The following is an 18,465-nucleotide window of genomic DNA, read 5'->3' as shown; positions in this document are numbered from 1 at the left end:
GAAAATTAGGCAAGGTCATGGATCCCCTGAGCCCAGGAAGATGGACAGTTCAATCAATGCCATGTCTCTCCTGTAAGATATGGATGAAAGACAGGCTGGCAACTGTGATGCACCAGAACTGGTGATGCAAACTACAGAAAGCCCTATGGGCTGTGCGTACCCGACCGTGACGGGATAAATTAGTGAGCAATTTAAAGATCTAGCATTCAAACGCTGAACACTGAGCCTAGCATCCAGCTGAAAATGACATTTGGGTAGTGTCACGCCAGTAAAGTTCTTTTTAGCTGGATTCTAGGCTTAGTAGATGGTCCCCTAAACACTGGTTCTTACAGCTGCATAGGAAAAGTTCATAGTGGCCACTAACCGAACCATTTTCGGCCCATTCCTGTGGTCTACATATGATCGGCTATACAGTAAATGAAGCATAATGTACTGAGTAGGTTGGGGGGGGGGGGGGGTAGGATTACCTTTGTACAGCATCCAGACAATGATAAGCCCATTCTGATCACTTGTGGTCAGTTTTTGAAAATGTTCATTCCAGGTCACCACTTGCACAGATCCTGGGGGTGAAATTTGGCATTTATAAGACTTTGCATCAATTCTCTTCTTGCATCAAGACGCTGTCAGACGCACGATCACCGCTATATTACATATATCTCCAGACGTACACACGTGGAGGAATGTTAGCAGATCGGTTTATATTATCTTTACATGTAGTAGCCCTTTAATATGCATAATGAGCTCATAAAGACTGAAGGCAGCCACAGGAGTAAATAGACATCTATATATGTCAATGGGCAACCTGAAAGGCTTGGTTAAGACTATACGGATGACCGTGGCTCTCCAACATGGACGGTTCTTTGAAATAGGTTTTCCGGAAAACGATGATCTATCGCAGGCATGCTCAACCTGCGGCCCTCCAGCTGTTGCAAAACTACAACTCCCAGCATGCCCGAACAGCCTACAGCTATCAGCCTACAGCAGGGCATTGTGGGAGTTGTAGTTTTACAACAGCTGGAGGACCGCAGGTTTAGCATGCCTGATCTATCGGGTATCAATATCAGCTGAGTGACGGTCCGGCACCCAGCACCCGCACCGATCAGCTGTAAGCTGCAGTCGTGGTTCTAGGAAGCACTCAGGACGTGGAGCAGGAACGCCGCAGCTGCACGCACTGTGTAATGGCCGCTCTTGGGCCTACTCCAGTGAAGAAACAAAAAAGGCCGAACAAGCCAAGCACTAATAACACCTAAATCTCGGGTGTACAGTACACTGTGTTGGGCACTACCCGCATCTATTATAGTAACCAAGGTACCAGCTCAAAAACTGCAAAAACAGCCTACAAAGAAGAAACGAGCCCAAAACAGTACCCGTAAAACAGAATAAAGCTTTATTGTGTATACAAATAACATAAACGTTTTTATTAAAAAGATCACATGATGCAAGGACAGGTGGCAGAAAAAACATCCTCCAGAGATCACATCATTTACAAATGGGGGCGAGTATGGAAAGGTGTATATATTATAATGCATGGTCTGGAGCCTGGACTACATCCACTGGGCTAGTACCCTGTAAACAACGTGATAACTGTGTCCAGACCAGAGTACAAAAGACTAATGCCAATATTAAAACTCATCCATTTGCAATTGCGGTCAATGGTGGTCGCGACTCGCAACCCCAACGAGAGTTTCGGCTTACCCTTCCAGTGAAGAGCAGCTGAGTAACCGTACTGGAGGACGCCCACAACACAGCGCAGGCGCTGCACAGTTTACTTCCTGGAACCATGGCTGCAGGTAACGACTGATCGGTGGAGTGCTGGGATTTAAACCCCACCAACTAAACTGATATTAATGACCTATACTACGGACAGGTCATCAATATATTTTTTAAGGCTACTTTCACATCTGCGTTTTTTTTGCTGTCCGGTTTTGAGATTCGGCATGGGATCTCAAAACCACAGCAAAATGCATCCGTTTGAATAATACAACCAGCTGCATTTGTTCTGAACGAATCCGGTTGTATTATATCGAAAATGAACATGACGGATCCGGCACTTAAACCATGTAAGTCCATGGGTGCCGGATACGTTTTGTTTTTTGTGTTTCCCATGCCGCACACAAAAACGCTGCTTGCGGTATGGGAATGCAACAAACCGGAAAAGAATGCATTCTGGTGACTCCGTTCCGGTCTGTTCAGTTTTGTCCCCATTGACAATGAATGGGGACAAAATCCGATGACCGATTTTAAAACTGGAAAGGAAAACGCAGATGTGAAAGGAGCCTAAGCCAGTTTTATTAAAAGTGATCTAACAAAACAGAGGTAAAAAATTCAAACAAAATACAACTTACAATACAATACAAACACAACAAAGTGGTACAAAACTCGGGAATACATAAATCACAGAAAACATAAAAAAAAGTATGCAGGTATAAACGGCTAAAGAGGTACCTGGCGGATTAACATTCTCTAAAGCAGGCATGCTAAACCTGCGGCCCTCCAGCTATTGTAAAACTACAACTCCCACAATGCCCTGCTGTAGGCTGATAGCTGTAAGCTGTTTGGGCATGCTGGGAGTTGTAGTTTTGCAAGAGCTGGAGGGCCGCAGGTTGAGCATGCCTGCTCTAAAGCAACTAAATTCTCAACATGTGACGACAGTCAGATAGCGGAGCGGTCCAACCAAACAATATATTATTGGATGGATATTTACGTGTGTGCGCGATACGAAGACATCAGTACAACATAGAAGGAACTACATAGTAATCAGTGATGGCCAATTCTCAGTGTTTGCCAACGAACACATGCGGGCTGCCATCTTGACTCACAAGTCCGACGATGCAAAGGTAAGCCCTTACCTGTGCCTGCGCCGCGAGCCGGTCTTAAACAAATGCGGTCACCGGGAGCAGGCAGTACAGCCCGATGAAGGCCCCCGGTGGCTGTTCTCGGAACTGCCTGCTCCCGGTGACCGCATTTGATTTCAGACCGGCTCGCGGCGCAGGCACAGATAAGGGCTCACCTTTGCATCGTCGGACTTGTGAGTCAAGATGGCAGCCCGCATGAGTTCAAGATGGCCATCACTGATAGTAATATCTCGGCATCTTCTAGACAGTGCCTGAAGAAATCTTGGAGCAGAGTACTGTGTCTGTAACAGGTTACACCATAGCCCCCACACTATCAAACTTAAAGGGGTTTTCCAGTTATAATGATTTTAAAGCAAGTGCCCGCAACCTACCTGCTGAACCAGAGGATTCATACTTACCTGCTCCACGCTGCCTCCATCTTCCGGGCCCCGCACTGTTTACATCCGGTGGTGCGCGGGCATGGTCACATGCACCGTCCCAGCAGATGACTGGCCTCAGTGGTGACTTGATGCTTGAGGTCACATCACTGCTTATCCAACCAAAAGGAATATATGGATACCCACTGAACAGTATGAAATACTATCCCAACGCCAAGTGTGAGGAAACCATACACAATTTTATTGTAATCACATAAATACTCACAATTGACAAAACACAAAGTTAAAAAACTATTTAAAAAAAGCACTGGGGCTGGTGGTGCATGGAATAAAGTGCAAAGTGCGATCAGCAGCACAAGTTAATAAGAAAATATACAATGTGTACCACTGACGTCACAATGTGGCACACAAAAGACATGTGACCAAGCGATATGAAAAAAACAATAGCTATATGAAGCTAATGTAAATCACCGCAATCGGTGACATATGCAAAAAAGAAAAATGAATAAGGACAATATTACAATGTATACTGACCAGCCAAGCACCACCAGTCCACTCCCCGACGAGCGTTTCGCGTGCTGCTTTCTCAAGGGAAGGGAAGCCACTTTCACTTTATTCCTTGACCTGCTAATCATGCGCCACCAGCCCTAGTGCTTTTTTTTTTATTGTTTTTTAACTTTGTGAGTATTTATTTTGTGATTACAATAACATTGTGTATGGTTTCCTCACACTTGGCGTTGGGATATTATTTCATACTGTTCAGTGGGTATCCATATATTCCTTTTGGTTTGTTATGCTATGATATATGGATCTGTGACATTCATATGGGAATTCGTTTTGGCATTTCACCTCTTATGCAGTCCTTGGCTAGAGCGGTGCGTGTGACCATGCCCTTGCACCACAGCATGTAATTAGTGCGGGGCCCGGAAGGTGGAGGCAGCGCGGAGGACTGGAGCGGTACGGAGCAGGTAAGTATGAATCTTCTGTCTCAGTAGGTAGGCTGCAGGCACTTGCTTACAATTATAACCAGAAAACCCCTCTAAGAGGTGATTTACGGTGCTTAACTATCGAAGCCACTTAGGTACAATCTGATTAATCCGTCATCAATATCCTAGTCCCAGAAAACCCCTTTTGGACCATATCATATAATCTATCCAAGTCCCATGACTTACCACTGTGTCCCTCAAGGGTCTGATTCATGGAGAGATTACTGGGGGCAGCGAGACCTTTCAGCTTGGCATCATCTGGAAAGAAAAATCATACGCTCAGGCAAAAAAAAATTGATAAAAATTCTCAATCTGAGGATTATTATTATTTTTAAAGGGTAGATCAACTAGAAACAGCAGAAAAAAAGATTAAATACATAAGAAACAATAATGGAGTTACTGAGGAATTCCTTATTTATTTATTTTTTTAAATGACCCAAAGTTACCCAAGGACGAGCCTCACTTTTCTCCTCGCCCTGGGCTATATGACACAGAGGCTTTCCATTGCTCATATTACCGCTGCCCACCGCTAATAATAAAGCGTCATCTATTCCCAGAATACGGCATACTGTGCACAGCCCTGAGCTCAGAAGTTTAAAGGGTTTTCGAGGCCATCAACATCATACTGGTGGGGGTCCGATGCACACCCGCCGATCAGCTGATTGAAGGAGCCACAGCTCCTGTAGCCTTTGTTGTTTACCATTGGACATTTAGTATTGGCTTTGCCTGGTATCAGGGTCGGACTGGTCATAGACCCTACAGGGAAATTTACTGATGGGCTGATGTCCAGATGGTCACCTGTCACAATCAGTGGGGGGGGGGCTCCACACTGAACACAGGGAAGGGGAACAGTAACTGGGCCTGGAAACTAGGGAAGAAACAGGTCACCTCCTAGACAACCCTAACCTGGGCCCTGACTACCTATCATTATAAATAGACCTCGAAGGTAGGAATATTCATAAGCAGGATACCTAGGCCCTGATTTCCCTATAAGGCCCTGGAATGAGGTTAGGACCAGAGACAACCCATTCCTCCCCAGGACAAATTGAAGTCTCTTTCTCAGGCCCAGATACAACAACAGGGAAAATAACAAATACAAACAAACGCGACACTTAAAGAGGACCTTTCACCATAATTAAACTTCTAAATTAACCATACAGGCATGTAGAGCGGCGCCCAGGGACCCCCCTGCACCTACTGTTATACCTGGGCGCCGCTCCGTTCTCCGGTAATTGCCTCCGGTATCTTTACAGTTAGGCACCACCCAGGGGAACCTGCCGGCGCCTCCTTCTCCCATGCTGCAGCGCTGGCCAATCACAGCGCTCAGCTCATAGCCTGAGAGAGAGCTGAGCGCTGTGATTGGCCAGCGCTGCAGCATGGGAGAAGGAGGCGCCGGCAGGTTCCCCTGGGTGGTGCCTAACTGTAAAGATACTGGAGGCAATTACCGGAGAACGGAGCGGCGCCCAGGTATAACAGTAAGTGCAGGGGGGTCCCTGGGCGCCGCTCTACATGCCTGTATGGTTACTTTAGAAGTTTAATTCTGATGAAAGGTCCTCTTTAACTTCTGTAGATATGGAAGAACATGAACACCAGAGAGGATCTCACACCAGCTCAGCCAAACCCAAATGAAGCTATCAACCGCATAGTCAGAAGGGTGGGGTGAGACTATAAAGGATAGAAGTGATGACCACTGAGCAACAGCTGAGAAAAGGGAAGTGGTCATGAACCCTATCAACACTGAATAAAGAGAAATCAAGGGGGCTGTTAGATTCTTCCACTCTCAGCCAATCTCCTTGATTTCCTGACATCAGGATTTCCTGAGGGACCGTGACATCACCTGAGCCCTCCTAATGGCTACTGTCCAGGTACATAACACTCTGATGCCCTCAGCAATAATTAATGCTAGGAGCATCAGGTAATTATACACCTGGCAGCAGCCACAGGTGTCCTCCTGAATTCAGCTGTATCACTATCCTTAGTATGTTGATAGGGCAGTATATTGTGCTGCACTGTGGTATTTGGTTCTGCCGGGGCAGTATATTGTGCTGCACTGTGGTATTTGGTTCTGTCGGGGCAGTATATTGTGCTGCACTGTGGTATTTGATTCTGCTGGGGCAGTATATTGTGCTGCACTGTGGTATTTGGTTCTGCTGGGGCAGTATATTGTGCTGCACTGTGGTATTTGGTTCTGCTGGGGCAGTATATTGTGCTGCACTGTGGTATGTAATTCTCGTGGGATAGTATTTTGTGCTGCACTGTGGTATTTGGTTCTGATGGGGCAGTATATTGTGCTGCACTGTGGTATCTGGCTCTGCCGGGGCAGTATATTGTGCTGCACTGTGGTATTTGGTTCTGCCGGGGCAGTATATTGTGCTGCACTGTGGTATTTGGTTCTGCCGGGGCAGTATATTGTGCTGCACTGTGGTATTTGGTTCTGCTGGGGCAGTATATTGTGCTGCACTGTGGTATTTGATTCTGCTGGGGCAGTATATTGTGCTGCACTGTGGTATTTGATTCTGCTGGGGCAGTATATTGTGCTGCACTGTGGTATCTGGCTCTGTTGGGACAGTATATTGTGCTGCACTATGGTATCTGGTTCTGCTGGAGCAGTATATTGTGCTGCACTGTGGTATCTGGCTCTGCTGGGGCAGTATATTGTGCTGCGCTGTGGTATCTGGTTCTGCTGGGGCAGTATATTGTGCTGCGCTGTGGTATCTGGTTCTGCTGGGGCAGTATATTGTGCTGTACTGTGGTATCTGGTTCTGCTGGGGCAGTATATTGTGCTGCGCTGTGGTATTACTGACCCCACCTACTTCTGTTGCCTCCTGCTTCTGTCAATGTGGACCCGTCTACAACATGGGGCCACTTTCAGGTTTTTTTCCAGGGCCACTTTAAGATCCCAGTCCGCCCCTGCCTGGTATTGCAGGTCACGCCCATTCACTTGAGAGGGACTGGGCTGCATAGAGGTGCAGTACCAAGCACGGCCACTACACAACATATAGCGCTGTGCCTGGTAGGTCCTGACACTCGCAGCAGTCCACGGCTCTAATTCCTTGCAGGGTCTGTATATCCCGGGTTTAGGAGTCGGGGGGGGGGGGGGGGGGGGGTTCAAATCTGTGATTGACAGCTTCTTTATACACACACATTCAGAGAGGGATGTCAAGACCAGAATAATCAAGGGTTAAATGAATAAAGTACAAATTATACAGTGTACAAAACTATATATTAATCTGGTCAGGGCAAGTGATGTGTCCACAGAGAGGACAACATGGCCACCCTTGTTGATTCCCCTTTATATGTATGGTCCATGAATAGTGCTAAATGAGTGCATGAGGCTTGAATGATGAGAGTGGTTGTGCACCTCTGTCAGCCCACACTGCAAACATGGAGTGATCCCATCAGGAAGAACGTGTCAACACCTTCATCTCCTGAGGAACTAGGTTATCTCCAGAGACCCAACCCGGATATGACCACCAGGTCTAAAAATATTGACTTTTCTAGAGCGGCCTACAAAAAGGAAGCCTCAGTGACGGGTCTCCCTCCTTCCCTGAAGGCAACCATCAGCCTTCTGAAGAAAAGCTGAAGGACCCACTTTGTGTCCACGTCCTGGCATCTGCTCATATAAGCAGGCCCGGCAGACAGGTAGCTGCTGTTTTAGAAACTGAGATTAAGCAAACTGAAACGCGGCCAAAATGTAGTGAAGAACGTCTTCATTTACCGGTTTGCATTTCCAGCTTCAGGACCTTGAGCAGCCCCGATTCTCCCCCGCAGGCGATGTAACCTTGGTCTTTGTTCCACGATATGCATTTCAAGCGGATGTTGTTGGGAATGGCAATCTAATGGGAGACAGAAATGGTACGTGAACACATTACCATGGAAGACACCGAGACCTCTCGTCCAGCAGGTCTGGGACCGTCTTCACATATACATAGAAAACCTGAATTACAGACCACAAAATATGACGACCAATTGTCGGTAGACTTTCTGACAGTAGACACCGAGCATGTGGGGAAAATGGTTACGACAAACCTACAATCCATCAGCGGTGGTCGTGCTTGCACACTAAAGGAAAAAGCACCGGCCTCTCTGGTGGCTCGGACCGTGGGAGCATGCATAGGCTGGTGCCTTTGCCTATAGTGTGCAAGCACGGCCACCACTTATGGATTGCAGGGTGGTCGTAACCATGGAAACGAGCAGTGTATAACATGATGGAAAAATGAATCCAGCCAGCAAAGGAAGCAATACGGACAATCACAATACACTAGTAAGTGCCTTGAATTAACTTTCTATACATAACAAATGCCATTTACTAAAGTGAGACAACCCCTTTAAAGGGAACCTGTCACCTGGATTTGGGGTATAGAGCTGAGGACATGGGTTACTAGATGGCCGCTAGCACATCCGCAATACCCAGTCCCCATAGCTGTGTGTGCTTTTATTGTGTAAAAAAAAACTATTTTATAGATATGTAAATGAACCTTAGATGAGTCCTGTCTCCTCCGTGCTTCAGAGAGGAGTCCAGCGTTCTCTGACTCTGAGCCCAGCACCGCCCCGCATCCTCCGAATCTCCTCCTTGCTCCCCGACGTCAGAAAACTAGAGCGCTGTAATCTCGCAATGCGTGAGCTAGCGCATGCGCAGTTCGTTCCCTGAGGCTGATGTCAGCACAGGGAAGGAACACTATGCCGACACTGCGCATGCGCTAGCTCGCACATTGCCAGATTACGTCGCTCTAGTTTTGCGACGTTGGGGAGCAAGGAGGAGATTCGGAGGACGCGGGGCGGTGCTGGGCTCCTTCACAGTGGGCGTGGCTGGGCTCCGGAAACGTTAGTAATTCTTATTTATATATATAGAACATTGTTTTTTTTGACACAATAAAAGCACACAGAGCTATGGGGACTGGGTATTGCGGATGCGATAGATAGCGGCCATCTAGCAACCCATGTCCTCAGCTCTATACCCAAAACCCTGGTGACAGGTTCCCTTTAAATGCTGTTATACAAATGTGATAGGAATGTATAAGAATGCGTGGAATAATGGTGATTGACACTCCAGTAGTCATGAAACCTTAGTATAGCCGTGTGTATAAGGGGAAAAGTACTGAGAGTACTGAGAGTACTGGGGGTCAGGAAAACCGAGAAGATTCTCAGCCATAGTCACAAGTATTGTGCATGAAGGCTTCATAAGAAGACTTTTTCTAACACTTTTTTCTCTCTGCGCATGATCAAGTAAATATGATCACGCGCTGACATGCCCAAAGCTTATAAAATTAGGGGGGTTTCCACTGGGAATTTTGGGGGCGCAGCAGACGTGCCTTGCGCAGTTCCCAGATTCTTACCCGTGCTGATTGTTGGAATCCCCCAATCTGTGGGCAGCGGGTGACGCCACAGTATCTGGTGATGTATTGATGCTTTACTCTCACTTACTCATGATAGACAAGAGAAGTGCCGTTCTAGAATTAAGATTATTTTATTATCATTTATCATAAATAAAGTAATTATTTGCTTTCACTCAGGTAAGGTCCTAGTCTGTGTGCTAGTGAGCGCTCCGTAGTAGTGTTAGCAGCACAAGTGCGAGTGCCTCCAGCACCCAATAGGGGAGCGACGCCCAATAATGGATCTCCTGGAGTCCCGGAGTGTGGACAGGTTCCAATCTCGCATATGTTGAAGTCGTGCAGCGAAGAAGTAAGTCCAGGGATGTGGCAGTACTACTCCCCCACTATCCTTAGCAAGCTGTAGTTTTATCCCAGGCACCCCTTTCTTCCATACCAGATCTCTAAATAGCCCATCTATCCTTCTACAGAAATGCCAGGGGACCCAAAGCGGGGCGTTATATAGGATAGTTAGTATCATTTTGACTAAATTCGCTCTGCCTATCATAGACAACGGTAATTTATTCCAGGCCTCTACTTTACGTTTCATCTTATCTGGTAGGGGCATCAGACTGAGCTCAATGTATTGTGTAACCTCCCTTGTAATCCATATTCCCAGATATTTAAACTTGGTCACTCAAAGTATGGGAATAGTCTCCAGACTTGGTGGTATTTTTCTAGGGGTCAGACCCCCAAAAGTTGAAGTCTCAGAGTAGGACAAAAAAAATAAATAAAAAAATCCCAAAATAAATTTTAATAAAAATTGTAAAAAAAATAGGGAAAAAAAGTAGACGTATTAGTTATTGCCGCGTCCATATCGATCGGCTCTATAAAAATATCACATGATCCAACCCATCAGATAGAGGCCTCATGCACACGACCGTTGTGTGCATCCGTGGCCGTTGTGCCGTCTTCCGTTTTTTTTCACGGACCCATTGACTTTCAATGGGTCCGTGGAAAAATCGGAAAATGCACCGTTTGGCAGCCGCATCCGTGATCCGTGTTTCCTGGCCGTGAAAAAAATATGACCTGTCCTATTTTTTTCACGGCCAACGGTTCACGGACTCATTCAAGTCAATGGGTCCGTGAAAAATCACGGATGCACACAAGATTGTCATCCGTGTCCGTGATCCGTGTCCGTGATCCGTGTCCTTTTTTTCCTATCATTTCAATGGCAAACTTGACTTAGATTTTTTTTTCATTTTTCATGTCCGTGGATCCTCCAAAAAACAAGGAATACCCACGGACGAAAAAACGGTCACGGACCTACGGACCCCGTTTTTCCGGACCTTAATAAAAAACGGTCTTGTGCATGAGGCCAGACGCCGTAAAAAAATAAATAAAAAAAAAAAACTGCAACAAAACAGCCATTTTCTGTCCACCTTGCCTCACAAAAAAGTGCAATACCAAGCAATCAAAAAGGTGTATGCAAAAGTAGAATTTGAAATAAATCAAAATTAGGCCGCACTGCTACAATCTATAAGCTAAATCAATATAACAAAGAAAGACTATAGAGAGTGCCCAGCCCTTTCTTTGTTAAAAGGTGTATGTATCCTAAAATGGTACCAATCAAGCCGTCATTTAAAAAAAATGATCCCTTACCTAAGACAATCGCCCAAAAAATAAAACAATATGGCTCTCAGAAAATAGAAACACTAAAACAAGATTTTATTCTGTTCCAAAAGGCTTTCACTGTGTAAAACTTGACAAAAATAAAAATAATAGACACATTGGGTATCGCCGCGTCCGTAACAACCTGCTCTATAAAATATCACATGAGATGACCTCACAGGTGAATGCTGTAAAAAATAAAATCCAAAAATATGCCAAAACAGCCATTTTTTGTCACCTTTCCTTACAAAAAGTGTAATACCCAGCGATCAAAAAGCCTTATGTACCCTAAAATGGTACCAATGAAAACGGTACCTAATCCCGCAAAAAATGAGCCCCCATATAAGACAATCACTCAAAAATAAAAACCAACGGCACTCGTAAACCAATTCATCAAAATCTACACTGCAAAAGCCATATGGTGCTCCTTCCGTTCTGAGTCCTGCCATGAGCCCTCACAGCAGTTTACCACCACATATGGGGTGTTGCCGTATTCAGGAGAAAATAGGTAACAAATTATGGTGTGTTTTTTTTTTCCTGTTACCCCTTACAGCCAAGTGTTTCCAATATCCATAAAACACGTATGGGGTCAAAGTGCTCAGTACCCCCCTCCCCCCCCCCCCTTATATATTCTTTACGAGGTGTAGTTTCCAAAATAGGGTCACTTTTTGAGGGTTTCAACTGTAGGGGTACATCAGGGTCTCTTCAAATACAAAATGGTGTCTAAAAACCATTCTAGCAAAATCTGCCTCCAAAATCCATATGGCGCTCCTTTCCTTCTGACCACTGCCACGTGCCCGAAGAGCAGTTTACCACGACATATGGGGTATTTCTGTAAACTGCAGAATCAGAGTAATATACGGTATATTGAGGTTTACTTTGCTGTTGACCCTTGCTGTGTTGCAAGAAAAAAAAATGATTAACATAAAAAAAACTACCCAAAAAATTTAATTTGGGATTTTCACCTTCATTTTCCTTTAATTCTTGTGAAACACCTCAAGGGTTAACAAAGTTTGTAACATCAGTTTTGAATAATTTAAGGGTGTAGTTTCTAAAATGGGGTCATTTATGGGTGGTTTCTATTATGAAAGCCCCTCAAAATCACTTTATAACTGAATTGGTGCTCAAAAAAATGGTTTTGGAAATTTAGTTTAAAATGTGAAAAATTGCTTCTAAAGTTATACTGTAAAAAAACATTTCCCGAACTCGGGTTCAGTCCCAAGTGCTACCTTGTAACCGAACCCGAGATCGGGAAATGTTTTTTAACTACAGTACAAATTAATTTATGAAGTTATTGAGTGAAGTCCCGCGAGACTTTGCGAAGCAGTAACTTCGGCTCATCGGAGCCAATACATTCCAATACTGTACGAAGCTCCTGCTCCGTACAGTATTAGAACAAAGTTTTATGCGAATCGACTTTCGGGTGAAACATCCGAAGTCGATTCGCTCATCCCTAATGATATCACATTTCTATAGGATTTTTACAATTTTTCTCTCCTCCTGTCAGCTCTGCAGCTGCTCCCTTTCCTCCTCCTGACTGACAGGGAGAGGGCGGCTGCTTTAGCTGCTCATATCTCTGGTTTGGTACCAGCTAGAGATATGGGCTTTGTGTTGTTTGAAAGCTGGCAGAATGACTGCATTATCTTCACTGCACAGGAAGATATCACTGTTAGAAATCAGGATGCAGTGAATGCAACTGAAAGTGATAGTAAAAGCAGGTTTTACCCGCAGTTATTCCCAACTCGATTTCTAACAGTGATATCTCCTGTTTATCTTGGGCTAATGCTGTCAGTTTGGTCTTGTATGAAAGCTTGGAATGCCAGCCTATGTCTCAAGCTGCTACCATTCATGAGATATCAGCATCTACAGCAGACTCCCCCTTTCCACTTCTGCCCGAGCTCAGCTCCAGCAGAACAGTTAAGTGGTTAGAGGGCATCTGTCAGCAGTTTTGTACCTATGACACTGGTTGACCTGTTACATGTGCTTTTGACAGCTGAAGGCATCTGTGTTGGTCCCATTTTCACATGTGCCTGCATTGCTGAGAAAAATGTTGTTATATGCAAATGAGCTTCTAGGATCCCATTACACCCAGAGGCTCTGCTCTCTCTGCAACTGCTGCGTCCTCTGCACTTTGATTGACAGGGCCAGGCAGTGAAAACATAATGGATTAAAGTCATGCTACCAATGTTTATATACCTGCTAACTGCACGGAGCATAGACAGCACATACATGGTTGGTGGCAGTCATAAAAGGGTTAATGAACCATGAAAATAAATAAATAAATCAGTGCAAAGCTGTCGATAGCCCAATGACCCCCAACATGGACTTTAATGGGGTCTGTCTGGGTTCCACTGGAGTTTCCATCATTTTGATGACAACGATAGCGCTGAATTCTGCGCAACTGAAACCCAAATGTGAACAAAGCCCGAGGCACGTTTCCTGCTGACCTTTATTCATTCAATAGGGTCAGACGCCCACAATGTCAATAATATGAGCCGTGACGTCACCGTCAGCCACTGGTGAACAATAAAAGAGATGATGTCACCGCCAGCAGTCATGTGACCACAGGTAAGTCATACATAAGTTGTGATGTCACCTTCAGCAGTCATGTGACCACAGGTAAGTCATACATAAGTTGTGATGTCACCTTCAGCAGTCATGTGACCACAGGTAAGTCAAACATAAGTTGTGATGTCACCTTCAGCAGTCATGTGACCACAGGTAAGTCATACATAAGTTGTGATGTCACCTTCAGCAGTCATGTGACCACAGGTAAGTCATACATAAGTTGTGATGTCACCTTCAGCAGTCATGTGACCACAGGTAAGTCATACATAAGTTGTGATGTCACCTTCAGCAGTCATGTGACCACAGGTAAGTCATACATAAGTTGTGATGTCACCTTCAGCAGTCATGTGACCACAGGTAAGTCAAACATAAGTTGTGATGTCACCTTCAGCAGTCATGTGACCACAGGTAAGTCAAACATAAGTTGTGATGTCACCTTCAGCAGTCATGTGACCACAGGTAAGTCAAACATAAGTTGTGATGTCACCTTCAGCAGTCATGTGACCACAGGTAAGTCAAACATAAGTTGTGATGTCACCTTCAGCAGTCATGTGACCACAGGTAAGTCATACATAAGTTGTGATGTCACCTTCAGCAGTCATGTGACTATACGTAAACAATATGAGTTGTGACGTCACTGTCAGCAGTCATGTGACTTTTATTCACTTTCTATGGGCGACTGTAGGAACCCAGCACTGCCACAGAACAGGCTGGCAGGATTATATAATCTAGGTCCCCATCGCTCATGGATTCAATGAATCGTTGTGGCCTCCTCACTCATTGTTGGGGCCCCACTGACGTCATAAAACTTTAGCTCAGCCCAGCACCTACAATGGCAGCCACACTGCACATCACCCAGCTTTCCCGGGTACAGATAGAACATCACTGTCCTAACACGGCGTTTACAGGGTCAAACTGTAAGGCTTAATATAGGACTACAAGTCCCAGCAAGACAGCATATAACCCGTATAAACAGAACAGCATGGAAGCCTCTACCTCCAGCTGCGATCCCCATCTCATGGAGGCGGGAGAGCCACTCACCTTCTTACTCAGATAGATGAACATGTTATTGCCGGTGCCCGGGATCACAATGGAGACCAGGTAACTAAGATGCCAAGTTCTCCCGTTTCTAGGCAACCAAGAGCCCTGGCCATCGGTGCTGACGTCACTTCCTGTTCTGAAACGGTCTAGCAGCTTCTTACTTCTCAGCCTTCTAGAGCAGACGAGACGCTAGAGGCCAAAGTGTATGTTTAAATGTGTCTCCGGTACAACAGAATAGAGCCGCCATGTTTATGAAGACCATAGTCTTTCCATGGTTGTCTCCTCAGGGTCTATATCTACCATTAAGAACTGTGACCGTGGGCAAAGAGTTGTAAGTAGTCCGGGACAAAAAGGGTGTCCCAATGAATAGAGCCAGAGCAATCTCATGGTGCCCATAAGAACAGCCTCAGCTATACCAGGCTGAAGTTGGTTTCTTATTCGGTCAGTTTCTTATTCACATCATTTGCATTATTTATTTATTTTTAAATAATTTTGAGGAAACCTTATCAACAGTAACAGAAAAAGTTGCGGTGAGCGGTGCTCAACGTACATCAGTTGAAAGCGATGTTAAATACAAAAGATAGGCACAAAATGGGCATCAAAGTGGGCACAAAAAAAGTGTGATTTAAAAAATTAAATAAATTTGGGCCAGTGATCTCGGACTACAGTTTTGGATGCCACACATCCTATACAATGGAGGTCAGCTTGGCCCAAACAGGTTCTGGGCATGAAAACTGGCATCAAAGTGGGCAGACGGACACTTTTCACTGATTTGAATAAGGAACTGATGTTTTTAAGGGGTTAAATGAATTTTGGTCACAAATTCGAACAGGTTCTGGGCATGAAAACTGGCATCAAAACGGGCAGGCCAGTTTTCATGCCCAGAACCTGTATGTTGGCAGTGCAAGATCAGTGGCCAAATTTTTTTTAACCCCTTAAAAACATAAGTTACTTATTCAAATCAGTGAAAAGTGTCCGTCTGCCCACTTTGATGCCAGTTTTCATGCCCAGAACCTGTTTGGGCCAGGCTGACCTCCATTGTATATGATGTGTGGCATCACAAACTGTAGTCCGAGATCACTGGCCCGAATTAATAGAATTTTTTTTAATCACACTTTTTTTGTGCCCACTTTGATGCCCATTTTGTGCCCATCTTTTGTATTTTAACGTCGCTTTCAACTGATGTCACTGCAACTTTTTCTGTTACTGTTGATAAGGTTTCCTCAAAATTCTTAAAAAAATAAAATAAAATACAAATGATGTGAATAAGAAACCAACTTCAGCCTCGTCTCAGTGCGCCCCATTACAGTGCCAGAGGGTATGGTAATGAGTTGTATGGAGGAGGTGAAGAATTACTGGTGCGCTATGTGAGCAGTGCCTTAGTCTGTGCGCCAGATTCATCAACATGACACGTGAGTAGTAGAGCCTCTATAGGTTTCGTCAAACTAAAAGTGAGAGGTCGACACGCCCCTTTCCCCGCCCATAACCACACCCACTCCACCTAAAACCCCTCCCAAACCACGCCTTAATACCGCCCCATTCAACGCCCCTTATTCTGTTAGATCTGTTTAATTAAGTTTTAATATCTTTAACAATAAAATAATATTAAGCTTGTATTAACTAACCTCTTACCAAGCCATTATAAATATTGACAATGGCTAATTGATCCGTCTATCTTCCTAAAGCTAAAGGACCTTTGATGATGTCACCACAGGTCCTGGAAGGTAACTGACGCAGTCCCTTTGTTAGTGGACCTGCGATGTTTGAAATTTGCTTTAAAGGGAATCTGTCACCTGCTTTTACCATTTTAAGCTGTCACCATCGCTATGTTCACTAAAGTGCCTTATTTCCTGCAGTCTTCTTTTTACTTTATTTCATTTTGTCATTTTTATATAAAAGCGCTTTTTATGATATGCTAATGAGGGTCCAAGGTGCCCAGAGGGGTGTTTTTTTCCTTCTCCGGTGCCCAGTGACGCCCCCCTGCAGTGCCCAAGAACGCCTCCTGATCCTCAAAAACCTCCCACAGCCCCGGCAAACGGTTCCGCCCCCTCCCAACGTCATAGTCTACCTTCTAGAAATGCCCCGTCCTTCTTCCTGTTGGCGGCCAGAAAATTTGTGCAGTACCGCCTGTGCGATCATCAACCTGCTCAGGGCAACCGCGCTCAGGTTACATCACTGGGCTCAGCGCATGCCCAGTGAGACTTTTGAGGCTGTTGCCCTCAGGAGCTTGATGATCGCGCAGGCCGCAGGCGGTACTGCGCCTGCGCGAGTTTTCTGGCCGCCGACAGGAAGAAGGACGGGGCATTTCTAGAAGGTAGACTATGGCGTGGGGAGGGGGTGGAACCGTTTGCCGGGGCTGTGGGAGGTTATTTGAGGATCAGGAGGCGTTCTTGGGCACTGCAGGGGGGCGTCACTGGGCACTGGAGAAGGAAAAAAACGCCCCTCTGGGCACCTTGGAGCCTCATTAGCATATCATAAAAAGCGCTTTTATATAAAAATGACAAAACAAAATAAAGTAAAAAGAAGACTGCTGGAAATAAGGTACTTTAGTGAACATAGCGATGGTGCCAGCTTAAAGGGGTTATCCCATCATAATGATCACTGTTAAATCTGTTAATGATTTGACAGTGATCATTTTTGTAAATATACTTTATTAACAAATCCCCACCGATTAGGATAAAATTCATCCCCACTTACCTGATTGTTGTGACTCGGTCTCCCCTGGTTACGACCATTGTTCTTCTCCAAAAGCCGGAAGGTCGCGCTTGCCCAGAAGACGACTCCTTTTCTCCCGGCCGGTCCGCTCGCTGTTCTGAACGCGCACGCTGCCGCGCATGTGCGACAGTGACTTCTTCCCAACCAGAATAGTACAGAGCTGCGAACGCGCACGCCGGCTCTGTAGGAATAAGTCACCATTGCGCATGCGCGGCGGCGTGCGCATTCAGTCCAGCGCACGGCACGGCCGGGAGAAGACTTCAATCAAGATGAAGCCCGCCCCCAGCCAGAATCCAGGAAGTGAACGCGCGGTGGCAGCAGGTAAGTATGAAAACGCTTAGTGGGATAACCCCTTTAAAATGGTAAAAGCAGGTGACAGATTCCCTTTAATTATATACGATCGTGTTTAATAAAATCGAAGGCGTCCGTGATTTAAGCAAAATATTTGATCACCGCGTCTAACATAGATATGTAGCATTTATAAATATTAACCATAGCTAATTGCGGCACCCAACTTACACGGGTGCCGATAACACGTATCTGTCTTCTAATACGCCGTCTGTCCAACAATTTATACAAACACCTACCAAATTTAGAAGTCCACAATATTTATACATGTGTTACGAGACCTAATATCTTTAAAAAATAAAATGGTGTCTATTAACCTCTTTATCAGGGTGTTATAATTCTATTAATCTCTTCTATGAATCTTATAAAAACCTAAGCTATCTATCTATGTTCTACCTATCTATCTAAAACCATGTTTTGCAACGTCTTATAAAAACAGCATCGCTGTATCTAACAGAAAACAGTATTTATAAAACTTTGATTATATATCTAGCCATCTAATATCTATCTTTCTTTGTATCGGGCTATCTATCTATCTATTATCTATCTATTATCTATCTATCTATCTATTATCTATCTATCTATCTATTATCTA

At 44.9% G+C, this 18,465-nt stretch overlaps 1 protein-coding gene across 1 annotated transcript in view; it reads right to left on the bottom strand.

Annotated features, from left to right (window-relative positions):
- The window catches only part of WDR35 (WD repeat domain 35), an 85,696-nt gene extending 70,767 nt beyond the window's left edge, over positions 1-14,929 (bottom strand). The window contains exons 1-4 of the mRNA XM_044289620.1: positions 14,808-14,929; positions 7,937-8,054; positions 4,405-4,476; positions 468-560 (exon numbers count right to left, since the gene is read on the bottom strand). Coding sequence (XP_044145555.1) covers positions 468-560; positions 4,405-4,476; positions 7,937-8,054; positions 14,808-14,831 — 307 coding nt within the window. The 5' untranslated portion in view covers positions 14,832-14,929. The remainder of the gene's footprint in view (positions 1-467; positions 561-4,404; positions 4,477-7,936; positions 8,055-14,807) is intronic.
- Positions 14,930-18,465: the final 3,536 nt, after the last annotated feature.

Source organism: Bufo gargarizans, chromosome 4 (assembly GCF_014858855.1).
Source record: "Bufo gargarizans isolate SCDJY-AF-19 chromosome 4, ASM1485885v1, whole genome shotgun sequence".
Lineage (NCBI taxonomy): Eukaryota > Metazoa > Chordata > Amphibia > Anura > Bufonidae > Bufo > Bufo gargarizans.
Note: the sequence above shows the minus strand (reverse complement) of the source record. Positions and strands in the feature narration are given on the sequence as shown.